Source organism: Lycium ferocissimum, chromosome 6 (genome assembly GCF_029784015.1).
Source record: "Lycium ferocissimum isolate CSIRO_LF1 chromosome 6, AGI_CSIRO_Lferr_CH_V1, whole genome shotgun sequence".
Classification (NCBI taxonomy): domain Eukaryota; kingdom Viridiplantae; phylum Streptophyta; class Magnoliopsida; order Solanales; family Solanaceae; genus Lycium; species Lycium ferocissimum.
This window is the reverse complement of record NC_081347.1, coordinates 523368-535599: the sequence shown is the minus strand read 5'-3', so window position 1 is coordinate 535599 and position 12232 is coordinate 523368. Positions and strand designations below refer to the sequence as shown.

At 35.2% G+C, this 12232-nt stretch overlaps 1 protein-coding gene and 1 long non-coding RNA gene across 3 annotated transcripts; one reads left to right on the top strand and one right to left on the bottom strand.

Moving 5' to 3' along the window:
- The first annotated feature begins 1227 nt into the window (after nt 1–1227).
- Nucleotides 1228–1707, top strand: LOC132060512 (uncharacterized). Its single transcript, XR_009415940.1, has 2 exons — nt 1228–1279; nt 1368–1707. It is a non-coding gene; the product is annotated as an uncharacterized LOC132060512 (long non-coding RNA).
- Nucleotides 1708–2394: 687 nt separating this feature from the next.
- LOC132060510 (F-box protein CPR1-like) lies at nt 2395–4846 on the bottom strand. Of its 2 annotated transcripts, none has more exons than XM_059453529.1 (3): nt 4665–4846; nt 4520–4590; nt 2395–3660 (listed from the first exon to the last, which is right to left on the bottom strand). In XM_059453529.1, the coding sequence occupies exons 1-3, from the start codon at nt 4711–4713 to the stop codon at nt 3553–3555; spliced, it is 228 nt and encodes a 75-aa protein (XP_059309512.1). In that variant the 5' UTR covers nt 4714–4846; the 3' UTR covers nt 2395–3552. The 2 variants fall into 2 exon arrangements, with proteins under 2 accessions (XP_059309512.1, XP_059309511.1); XM_059453528.1 differs by having other exon boundaries at nt 2398–3660; nt 4520–4561.
- Nucleotides 4847–12232: the final 7386 nt, after the last annotated feature.

Here is a 12232-nt window from a genome sequence, read left to right as displayed (position 1 = left end):
CTTCCCGTCCCGCCCCGCTCCCGGATGGGGAATATTTCACTAAAGGTCTTCCGGCGTGCTCTTTGATGATTTCGAGGGCCAGTCTAAGCGTACGACAACCTCCCGCTTCGATCGCGGGGTGTAATAGACTATGTAATAGTATAAATATCAGGAATATTCCCTTTCCTTATGTATCAGAATCGTGCCCGTAATTTAGGGCTAGTATCATTCTAATTAGGGATACCTACCTTTGTATATAATAACCTTGATACATCAATACAAGGCGACGTGACGATTTCTCAAGTTCCATAAATATACTCCAATGGAGATTCTGGATGGGGAAGTTCTACTGATTCTCTTGTGGAGTGGTTCCACAGCAAAAAGTGTATATCACGTCTATCAGTAACTACAAGAAAAACGAATCCATCACAACCACACAATACTTTGCAACTCACTGATTTGCAGGTTGAAGGCCAACCGAGTTTTTATTCATCGTCAACCACTTGAACCGACGATATAGAAGAACAATAGAAGTTAAATACATGATCTTTATCAAAGCCCTTTTGGATAAGAAGAAGTTTTTGGGAATTTTGGTCATTCTTGGCATGATTGAGATGCTTCTTCTTAAAGTAAGGATCGGAGATCAATGTTCCCCAAAATTTTGAAACACATTTAAATCGGAGAAGAGACCGCACAGGTAACCTGTTGAGGATGTCCATAATTATTTCCTCTTGGAAGTAAATTCTCATGGCCTAGATAGAACAGAAAACGCGATCAGACGATCTTTTTTTTTTCTTAAATACTAAAATATTCAAATATTAAAGTATGGATTTAATCCGATGTTGATTGCTGAGTTCCTGTTCAGCAGGAGTAGAGCAAGAGTATCCAGCTAGAAGCGTTTCATGTGTTCAAGGTACCCTATCTGTTTTGACATCCTTTTATATATCCGCTCATTAACTCCATTTGTCAAATGCTTTCTGTCTGACCCTTGAAAGATTTGCAGCTATGTGCTGCAAACCGCAACAAGCCTCCGGATATTGTGAGCATCCTTGATGCTAACAGACAACCAAGTGGAGCAAGAGTTAGCCAGTAAGCGTTCACACCAACCCCCTTGTCAAAATTACACGTGTACACAAGGTTAAAATTATTTTTTATGTATAAATAATAGATGTTGAACCATACATTTCCATTTTTACTCTTTTATATTTTTGAATCCCCTTAGCGTAAAATCATTTCCATAAAAGCATCGCTAACAGAAGCAAACTTCTTTGCCTCTTTGCCAATTTTAAGACTGACAAAGGTACAAAACACAATAAAAAAGAACACACCATGTCAAATGAAAGCACGCTTCATCGTTGTTGTCCTTACTCATCTTTTCTTGTGTGCAGAGGATGAGCAGTTTGAGGCCAACAGAGCGCAAGCTGTCAAAGAAATTGCAGCCCTTGAACCTACGGACCACAAATAAATCGCAGCCCTCGGACCTGAGGAACGCTGTTGAACTCGACACTAGTTATTTTCTGAGTTGTTGAGCTCTGTTTTATCTTTAATACAAAAATGGTGTTTCTCTACTGAGCAATATTTTTATTGAATCTTCACCTGCTTTTGTCAGTGCCATTTCTTCTCATTCAGTTCTGGTATTTCACATTGCTGAATGTAAAGTGTATCATTTGAACAATGCTCTCATAGATTTGAGCAGTTTTAAAGAACTTTCTTCATTTTGCTAGTGTAGATTTATGCGTGCCTACTAAAAATTTCTTCTTTTTCCTCAACTAGCTGAGGTGAATATCTGCAAGTACACTCTACTCCTCTCCTCGGATTCCAATTGTGCGGATTACACTTTGCCATTAATATTGTTGTACTTTGTATATTACAATTAAGTTAAAAGGTGTAATTGAATGAAAGTACATATGCATGCGTTATGTCAGAGTTATAATTTTCCTTTTTTTTTTTTTTTTTTTCCGTTCTCCCTTTTGAGAGTAAATGGACACAAGACATGTACATATATCTATCTATGTTATTACTAGCTTCTACGACACGTTAATAATGACACGCAGATGTCCAAAAAATTATGTATACGAAGAAGCAGCAAATTTAATATTTTAAATTTGGGTCCTAAAAAAGTACAATTGCCATGTCATCAAATAGGGTCCAGCTCAAATGACCGTGAAAGCTACTTAGGCAAAGTTAGATGATAATGCAACAGTAACAAGCTCTAATCATCCAATTTTGAATTAATTCATTCGGAGTATCTACTTATTATGTAATTGATGACTCTTTTATAGAGTGATATGAAATGATAGACAAAGCTACTGAGAAAAAAGATGATTTGTTGGGATTAGGAGGAATAAAAATTAAGATTTTGCAAAAGAATTAGCATGAAATAAAAAGATTGATCTTCAGCGAATCGTCTTCTATTCTTTGGAATGAATTAATCTGTAAAAATGTGAGAAGATAAAAAGCAAGCTGACAGCTTTGGCAAATACGTTTTGAAACTTAAAAACTGGCGAGCAACAGATAAACTTATATAAGAATACGAGGTTGTACATCATAACTTAAAAGAAAGGAAAAGTGTCTCAATCATACATAAGAAACTAATAAATAAGTGATTTTGGAGAGATCAAGCTTTCTGTAAAAGCGATTCCATCAAAAAGGCCACTTTGAGGCCATGATACAAATGGTCACTAGACATCCTAAATGCAGTCTCATGTGATTGAAGATGACCGAACCAGAATAGGACTTCACCATCCGCAAACTTATATTTCGATACGAAATGACAAATCAAGGGATCATGTATAGTAAACAATACATTCCAAGATTCCTTGATACCATAGTCTTTCAATACCCATAGCTTGAAACCCTCCTTTACCTGCCAAGCAGAAGTAGAATAAACACAAAGCATTCCTTCAAATACTGAAACACCAAAAGTGACGTCGTGCGTCGAGCACAATACTTGCTCTAGCAACGGTATTTCTCCGTACACTTCATTTGAAATACTAAAAGAAACCAGAGAATATCTTCTTGGAACCGCAGTATAATCCCCAATAACAACGATCCAATGAAATGCCTCATGTACGAATGCCAAAGAACGCATACCCATCAACACATTGGTAATGTCAAGAGGATGTTTATCAGTATTTCTCCAGCGGCCACCTTTCAACGCTAGAATTTCAAAACCATTTTCCACAGTGTGAATTTTAAGGATCTTATAGTCACCACTGGTTGAGTCATAACCCAATCCCAAACAAGAACCTCCCACCAGTGGAATTTCTGGATCTGGAAGTACTATTGATTCTCTTGTGGAGGGGTTCCATAGCAAAAGTATTGGGCGTTTAACATTAACCTGGATAATAACCAAGCCATCACAACAACAATGGATTACGTATCGCCCTGTTTTAGAGATTGGAGGGCAATCAAGTTTTTGTACATCCTCAACCCATTGAAGCGGCGATAAAGGACAACAATACATGGAAAATAAATCATCCTTACGGTAAAAATGGCTAATAAGAAGTTTTTGGGAATTTTGGTCTTTCTTGGCATGATTGAGATGCTGCTTCTTAAAGTAAGGGTCGGAGATCAACGTTCCCCAAAATTTTGAAACACATTTGAATCGAAGAAGAGACCGCACAGGTAACCTGTTAAGGATGTCCATAAGTATTCCTCTTGAAAGTGAATTCCCATGTCCTAGATAGAAAAAGATAATGCGATCAGACAATTTTCTAAAAGTATTCAAATGTTAAACAAATTCAACCAAGAGCTTAGAAAAGATAAACCCGGAAATTTCATGATTGCTTCAATCTACTATTTACTAAGAAATGTAATAAAGTAGAAAATTTGAAGTGGATGAAAGCAAAATTGCTTGGCCATTGGCAGTGGCACCATGAAAGCAACAGGTGAGTGAAGTACTTACAGAATTTCCAACATGTTTGATACTTTGGCTATAGTTGTGGTGTCTAGTTTGAGAAAATAGGCATAAACTTGTGTGTGAATAAAAGGCATAAATTGGTCGTCTGACACAAAAGTTAGATCACACCGGTAATGATTTGTCGGCTTTGGTGTTTGGTCTTTGTCTCACATGTGCTCGAGTGACTGGACCAGCGAGCACTGTTAGGAAAAAATTACACCATTATTTCCATTTTTTCTATTTACCACCAACCAAACACCGCACCAGGATGTTCAGCTAAGTTTTCCCGCTGGGGTCTAAAACAATTAAACACGGGAATACACTTCTTAGCCATACAAACACACGTAGAATCTAAATTGAAGCAACAACAATTAGACTCAATTGTTGTAAGTAACATGCTGAACTCAACCATTCCAGTAATTTCTGAATCATGATAGGAACTAGTGAACAGACAATAAAGCAGTCAATTTTTTTGTGAATATAGTGAATTGGGGTTGTTAATGTTAGCTAGTAATAATATCTTTCATTGAAATATGTTATCTTTATTAATGTTATGACTAGAATGCAGGTGCAACCAGCAATTAAGAAAACTCAAATGTAACTAAGTAATAGACCAGCACCCTGAAATCAAGAACTCACCTGATCAACATCCATCTGCTCTGCTGTATAATTATTTGACGGCTCAGCCTCCGCCTCCACAACGCCCTTCCCTGAAATTGGTTGGTTGGGTGGTTAGCCACAAAGCATACACACAAACAAAGAAAGATTAGAAAGAAAGAATTACCTTTTTTATATGATTTCTTCATATTCTGTTGGCATCTGTAAAGATTCATCTTTGATGATTTTGGAGATGCTTTCTAGGGTTTCTCTCTTATATAGTCTCCTCCATTGATTTCCGTTTAGGGGAAGGAGAGGTCACGAGTTCCAAACCAGTTTGCACAAACTGTTCCATGTTATTTTGCATTTTTTTTCCTTCTGTCACCGTCACACTAAGGGGTCGTTTGGTTGGAAACAAGTTATTCCAGGATAAGTTATGCCACCTTCCCACAACTATACAATAACACTACAATCATGCCTACCGCAATTTTATCCCAACCAAACGTCGAATAAACTCATCTCAAATATAATACCGGGACGATTTATCCCTATCCCGTGACTATTCATCTCTATACAAGTCGGTAACTCCTATTGTTACCTAGCCTAGTTTAATGAAGAGATGGCTTATTTTCCTTGTGACCAAAGAACATTAATGTTTTTTTTTTTCATATCTATTTTCTATTTTTTGTTTGATTAGGGGAATGATTTACTATAAAACACTTAACCTGAATTCGGGTTTTTGTTTAGTTGGGTCGGGTCCTGAATTCGGGTTTTTGTTTAGTTGGGTCGGGTTTTCACCCTTTAAACATGTAGACCATGGTGAAAAAATGTGATCGTAGGATCGTAGGTTTTTGTTTAGTTGGGTTGGGTTTAAATAATAGAGCGAGTTTCAAAAATGAAATCGGGTTATTTTGGGATTTGAGAATTTAGGTTAAGACAGGGGTATATTTTGAAAATTTTAATGACGCGAGGGGTATTTTTGACCCAAAATTAGTTCGGAGGATATTTTTAGCCCTTTTCCCAAAGTAGAGGGGTATTTTTTACCCTTTTCCCGTAAAAGAAACCTTGGCTTCGAAATTTTCTTATGGGACACAACTTTCAATGCTTCCAGTTGAACTAAAAAATGGGAAAATGATAGTAATATTCAATTCTGGATCCAATTACCAGACTTGGTCCTCAGAGATGGAGGCACATAACGCCTGGCGATGTCACCCGACACCGCTTGACCGAAAATATTTTTTATTTATATATACATAAATAATCTGGCGAATCAAAACATATACGAGTTATATATAAATAAAATGACACTGCTCGTTAAAAGTGCTTCCATCCGCGCGCTGGTTTAGGCCTTGAGTTTTACTATCGAGGTCGAGTGTTCGAATCTGGTCAGCCCTAATGATTTTTTTTTTTTTTTTAAATTGCATTGTTTAAAAAATTTACTGAAGTCAGGTCTTGATCATTTGACACCTACCCAAAAATAAAGTTTCTAAACCAAGTAAACCAACATCCATCAAATTCATATTGCTGCCAAAAATAAGTTATTGCCTTTGATGAGCTTATGAGTGGTCGTTTTGTGACTTGTATAAAAAAAATATTTAGTAATATTTTCAATGAGTGTATTATAGATACGTTTCAAAAATAGAAACTCATCAAGGAGAGTTGTAATTTTATACTTGAATTGTGTTTTTCTAAATCATGATGTCATTATAGTGATTTATAAGTTATTAGCTTTGTTGAGCTTCTGAGTAGTTATTTTGTGACTTGTAAAAAAAAAGTATTTAGTAATATTTGTAATGAGTTTATTACGGATACGTTTTAAAAAATAGAAGCTCATCGAGGAGAGTTTTTTTAAAACCTTAATTGTATTTTTCTAAATTACATTGTCGTTATAGTGACTTATTCATTTGTTCACTTCAGAAGTAGCTCAAGGGGGAGACTAGTGAAGCCTTCGCTTTAGGCCCCTAAAAATTTGAGGCTCTAATTTTTTTATTTTTTTTTTAATTAAGTGTCAATTTCATGATTTGAGCTTCGCTTAAACAATATTGTAGTTTGTAGAAATATAAAAAAGTAAACAATAAAAAGAAAAACTGTCTACTTTTATTGTAAAAATATTTTAGAATTTTGCATTAGACTACTCATATCTTCATATTAGTAAACAAATTTTATACAACAATATCCTACAGATTGTATTACTAACGCATGGCTAACATCTTATTAACTTGAATTAATACTTACTAATATAAATAATAGCAATAATATTATTAAGTGAAATTAAAGACTTTATGCTATTAAGGATATACACTATAAACAAAAGTATGAAAAAACGTATAGACCTCTTATTAAAAGTACCTTTTTTTTAATTAATTTTTTTAAAATATCAACACTGCTTGCAAAAACTTCTGCGTACGCCACTGTTGGTCCTTGTTCAACTTATCAGTATTGAGCTAGTTCGAATGTAGTAGTAAAATTTCAACAACCGCTTTCTTTGATGATGTTTATTTTGGAGAAGTTAATTTCACTCATGATGTAAGGATATATTGATGGTGAGAGGAGTTTCAATTCATTTGGTCTCGTACATTAATAAATATATTTAAAAATAAAGATCTATTATTTATATTCCTATTTTTCCCTCATGGAAACTTTAAAAAAAGGGGGTTTTATTGTTTTGCAAAAAAGAATCAAGAGATTAGGGTTTAAATCATAAAAAAAAAAAATAGAAAATTGCAAAATAGAGTACACACTCCAAATCCCCAAATACTTTTCGGAGTTGATTGAACTTTATGTTCGTAGTAGAAAATCACTTATTAAAACTTGATCACTTTTAAAACCCTCATATTTTCACCGAACAAAGCAATGGCGTGTTATCCCTGTACGGTTGTGTTATTTCGAGACGATTGTAATGGATGCGTACTCGGATATTTCTTTTCTGAGAGAAACATTAATGATCTTCGCACTCTGCTGCATGAGGAGGATTCAATAAAGGTTACTGCTGAGCTTGATAAGGAGTGAAATCTACCAAGCAAGGGAAAAGGAATTCTTATTGATTAAGGCAGAGACTGTTGTTTGATTGTGTTAAGGCTTTGATTAATGTTTAAGAACTAGTATGGAACCTGTTGTTTGATTGTGTTAAGGCTTTGATTAATGTTTAAGAACTAGTATGGAACCTACACAACAATGTCCAGGCTATAACTCGACCGTATCCATAGAAAGATGGCCTCTCAATCTCTTTAGAAATAAGCAATTGCAGTGCATTATGACCTTATAACAATCTTGTAATGAAGGGGAAGTTTACTTTTAATAGTTGCCTTTCGTGGTCTCCCAAATTGGATGGAAAACAAAATTTTATATTAATTATGATCTCACTTCCAGAAAGTAACATAAATCAGTAGTTTCAAGCAAGAAACAGATATATGTTAGAGAAACATAATCACTCAATGGAGCTAGTACCTGTAAATAATTCAAATTTAGATTCTGTTGCACTATTTCCCCTATCCTATGGCTATTCTACAACTTTTATATTTCTTGTACTATCAACGTCATAATTCATGTACATGTCAAATTATATTCTAATCTGCCCCCATTCAAACTATCCATGTGAAACACAAATGGAGCTAGTACCTGTAAATGGTATGACGCTTGGGGCATGCATCATCTCCTGCTATGAATGCATTTTTATGCTGCTGCATTAGTCGATGTAATTTTCTGGTTTAGGATTTTTGTGTCATTCGTAGTCTCATTAGTAGAAGTTTGGTTTCAACTATCAACATGTGAATGATATGTCCCCACTGCTCCTTGACATGGTGCATGTAAGACTGAAGTGAATAGCCATTTCAACCTTAATATTTCTTGTACTACCAATAAGAATTAGTAGTTTCTGGTCTTATTTAGTTAGCTTCCATGAACTTTGATGCAAGTGTAAATTGCATTAGTGAATATTGCTTTATGTCTTTACCTGCTTGGCCTATTCACTAGTTAGAGTAGCACTCTTCTGATTTTACTTTACTGAGTTCATATAGAGTGGTAGAATACAATGGGTGGTTGTAATCAAGGGGGATGATGATGATGTACTAACAAAAAAGAAAAAGAAGAAAAGGGAAATTTTGAAGAACAAATGCATTGTTCCTGCTTTTAGAAAATTGTAACTTGACAAGCTATGAATCTCAAAATCTGTTAATCCATGAAAGACATCTCAAAATCAGAAAGGAACACATATGAAAATTCAGCACAGCCACATCTACTAAATATATAGACAATTTATGAAAGTGAATGCATAAAATCATCAATAAAGTAAGCAAGTGGGGGGTGATATTGTGAACAATCCTGAAGAGTAACAGAATGGTTGATCTCTTGTGCTTACAGTAAGTTTCATATTAAGGTTGTGTTATTTATGTGTGATCGGTATGAGGCTGAAGAAGACATTAATCGCCTTACTTAAGTAGCGTACCGTCTTGGTAAGGTAATTAGTTACTTGGAAAAAAAAATTATTCGAATATTGAGAAATTTGTTGATGATAGGATTGTTTCGGAAGCAGCTTTGGGGCGGCACCTTTGGAGAAGTGTACAAAAGGTATGTCTGTGTCTCTTACTGCTTGAGGCTATTGATTTCCTTGAGAAACGACTCTGTCCTGAAAGCTAAGATCCGAGATAGTACTTACCATTTACCAGAGCTCGAATCTGAGATAGTACTTCCCATCTTACTAAAGCTCGAATCCTAGATACTTACCATCTTACCATAACTTTTGGCGGTACCTGAGGACTTTACTAATTATTGAAATCTTTCATGTTGTCTCCAAAAGATAACATTTGTTTGAAAATCAATTGTCCCTTGGGGCTTCGGCAACATCCAATAAAAATCTTGCAATTGTTTCGACTAAGAGAAAAGTATCTTTCTTTGATGCTAATGTTTTAAATGAACCTGTTAAGAGGGCGAAAGCAAAATGGGCGAGGGGAAAATCAGATGGAAGAAGAGATGGAATATATTTTATTGCAAAAGGAGAGGTTTGTATTTATAGTAGTTAAATCAAACCTTGTCCTGGTTCTAGGGGTGTTTCTTCCTATACTTGGGGTTCTATTACCCTCAAAACTTATCCTCTTTTGTAAAGGAATCTTGGATGCAATTAATTCTTTTTGGACTTTATCAAATTCCATGTGTAAGTCTTCCGGCAATATTATAGGTTGGAAGTGAGTATTTTTGATATCAAACCTTTTTTACTTCCTAGCTTATCTTTTACCACATGTTTCTCATATGAGAAATCTTCATCAATTTACTACAAGACTTATATTAGGATTAAGATAACTACTACCTAAAGAAGTCGTAGATATAATAATTAGAAATATATTTAGGAATATGAGATATAAGAGATTGGGCTCTAGAAAGATTGAAAATAAGAGCTAAATCCAGGGAAGAAAAATTATGAATTAAATTCCAGCATATTTACCATTATTAATGACATCACCTGTTTATGGATATTTACTGAACTTTGAATTGTTTCGTTCTATCCTCTTACTGTCTGTAACAGACCGAGAAACGAAACTTGATTTTGAAAATATGATTTTCCTTGTTGGACAACATCTACGATTCTTGCTTAAATTTCATATTTTTCTAATGGTTGTAGACATATCAAGAATACTTGTAGTACATAGAAATTTAAGATATTCGTTGGTTTACTGTATACATAAGCCTATCTTTCCTTATATTTTTTTCGCTGAAGTTACGGTTTTTTGTTGTTTAACACCACTATTTACAAACTTTGCACTGATTTTCTTTTTTGTTGAAATTTTCTGAAACAGGGAAGTCGTGCAAATGAAGCCTATTGCAGAATTCAATTTTTTTGTTGACAGAACATTAGTTGGACGGTTGTAAAAAGTTTACAAAGAGCAATAGTGGTTATGAGAACTGAAAATTTATCACTTACTACTAAGTTTACGCCCCTTATGACTTGGGAAGACCTTACCACTTACTACTAAGTTTACGTTTTGGATGTAATAATGCTATAGTGACTGTATTTTGGGCTCTTATGATTTTCTTGTTTGCTTCCTGATGGTTAATACTATATGGACAATGAATCTTGAGCTCTTATGTTTTTCTTTTGAACTTTAATGTTTGAAATTTCTGTAGAATGAATGGGTATAACCAGTGGCGGATCCAGGATTTTCATTCAGGGTGTTCAGAAAAAAAAAGCTAAATATACACTGTAATTTTTTGCCGAGGGTGTTCAAAAGTTAATATATGCACATAAACACAGAAAATTTACCCTATATATACACTGTAATTTTTTGCCGAGGGTGTTCGGGTGAACACCCTGGCCCCCAAGTAGATCCTTCCCTGGGTATAACATTGTTACCCAACATCAAACAAGTTGTCTATCATCAAAGTATATGTGTCCGCCTTACTTGCCATTTTTGTATTATGGTCTGCTTCTACTGAAACATTACTCACCATAAAATGGGGTTGTCATATTTTATAATGAATAGATGTTACTATATGTCCTTGATAGATTATTCACCATCTTTATTTTGAGCCATAGACCCAATATACTCCAAAGTGGAAGTAGTCCTAATGTAAACTTGTGTTTGCGTTAATCTCCTTAGGGCAATTCTGCGAATTGCCCTTCGTTTGGGGTGGTCTTTAAATTTTGCCCCTCATATTTGAAATCTTTAAATTTTGCCCTTCGGCTAAAACCCATAGGTTCCAGGTTCGAACCCACGCGCAGTCAAAATTTTAAAAAAAATTCGCAAAGGCAAGTTTAAATTTCGCTATGCCTTATGACGGATACACTTGTGAAGGAATTACCAAAGTTATACGGACCGGATACTTATGCCTTATGGGCGGACTTACATAAGTATGTCGGTCCGTATAACTTTGATAATTCATTCAAAAGTTTATGCTTGGATCACATAAAAGTTTGCCCATTAAAAGTATGCCCCCACCCGCATAACTTTGTGAAGGAATTACAAAGTTATGCGGACCCGCATACTTATGCCTTATGGCGTGGAGACTTGGCATAACTTCGATAATTCCTTCACAAAGTTATGCGGTCCGACATAAAAGTTTGCCCATTAAAAGTATGCCCCCGGCGATAACTTTGTGAAGGAATTATCAAAGTTATCTTACGGACCGGCTTTACTTATGCCAAGTCCGCCCATAAGGCATGAGTATGTCAGTCCCGATAAATGTGTAATTCCTTAACAAAAGTATCTTACGGCCCGCATCCACGCGACCCAAACCTTGTCTTGTGATTTTTTTTAATTTATCTTGAGCGGGGGTTCGAACTCGAGAACCTCATTATTTCTGTGTAGCTCAAAGTTCTGTACGAAGGGCAAAAATTAAAGACCAGCAATATGAGGGGTATAATTTAAAGACCACAAATATGAGGTAAGAAAATTTAAAGACCACCCCAAAAGAAGGGCACTCCGCGCAAAAAAATGATCTCCTAATTCACGGATATGAAGATGGGCTACTTGACGAATCGTTTAGATTTATAATGTTAAAAGTGTTTGACATTATTTGACATATTTGGAAAGGTAGAAATATGCTATGTTTTAGTGTAGATATGTGTGAATCTAATTAGATATAAAACAGAGCTAATTTGACTACATGAACATGTTATAAGATGGTATTGTTATGTTCCCAGATACAGGTTATGCAAATAGAAGCCAGGAAGGCAAGCATTGGCGTGGTAACCATGGCTAGTTAAAATGGAAAAAATGCCACCATTTGATAACCGCAAGGGCAAATATTAACGGAGGGCAAAAT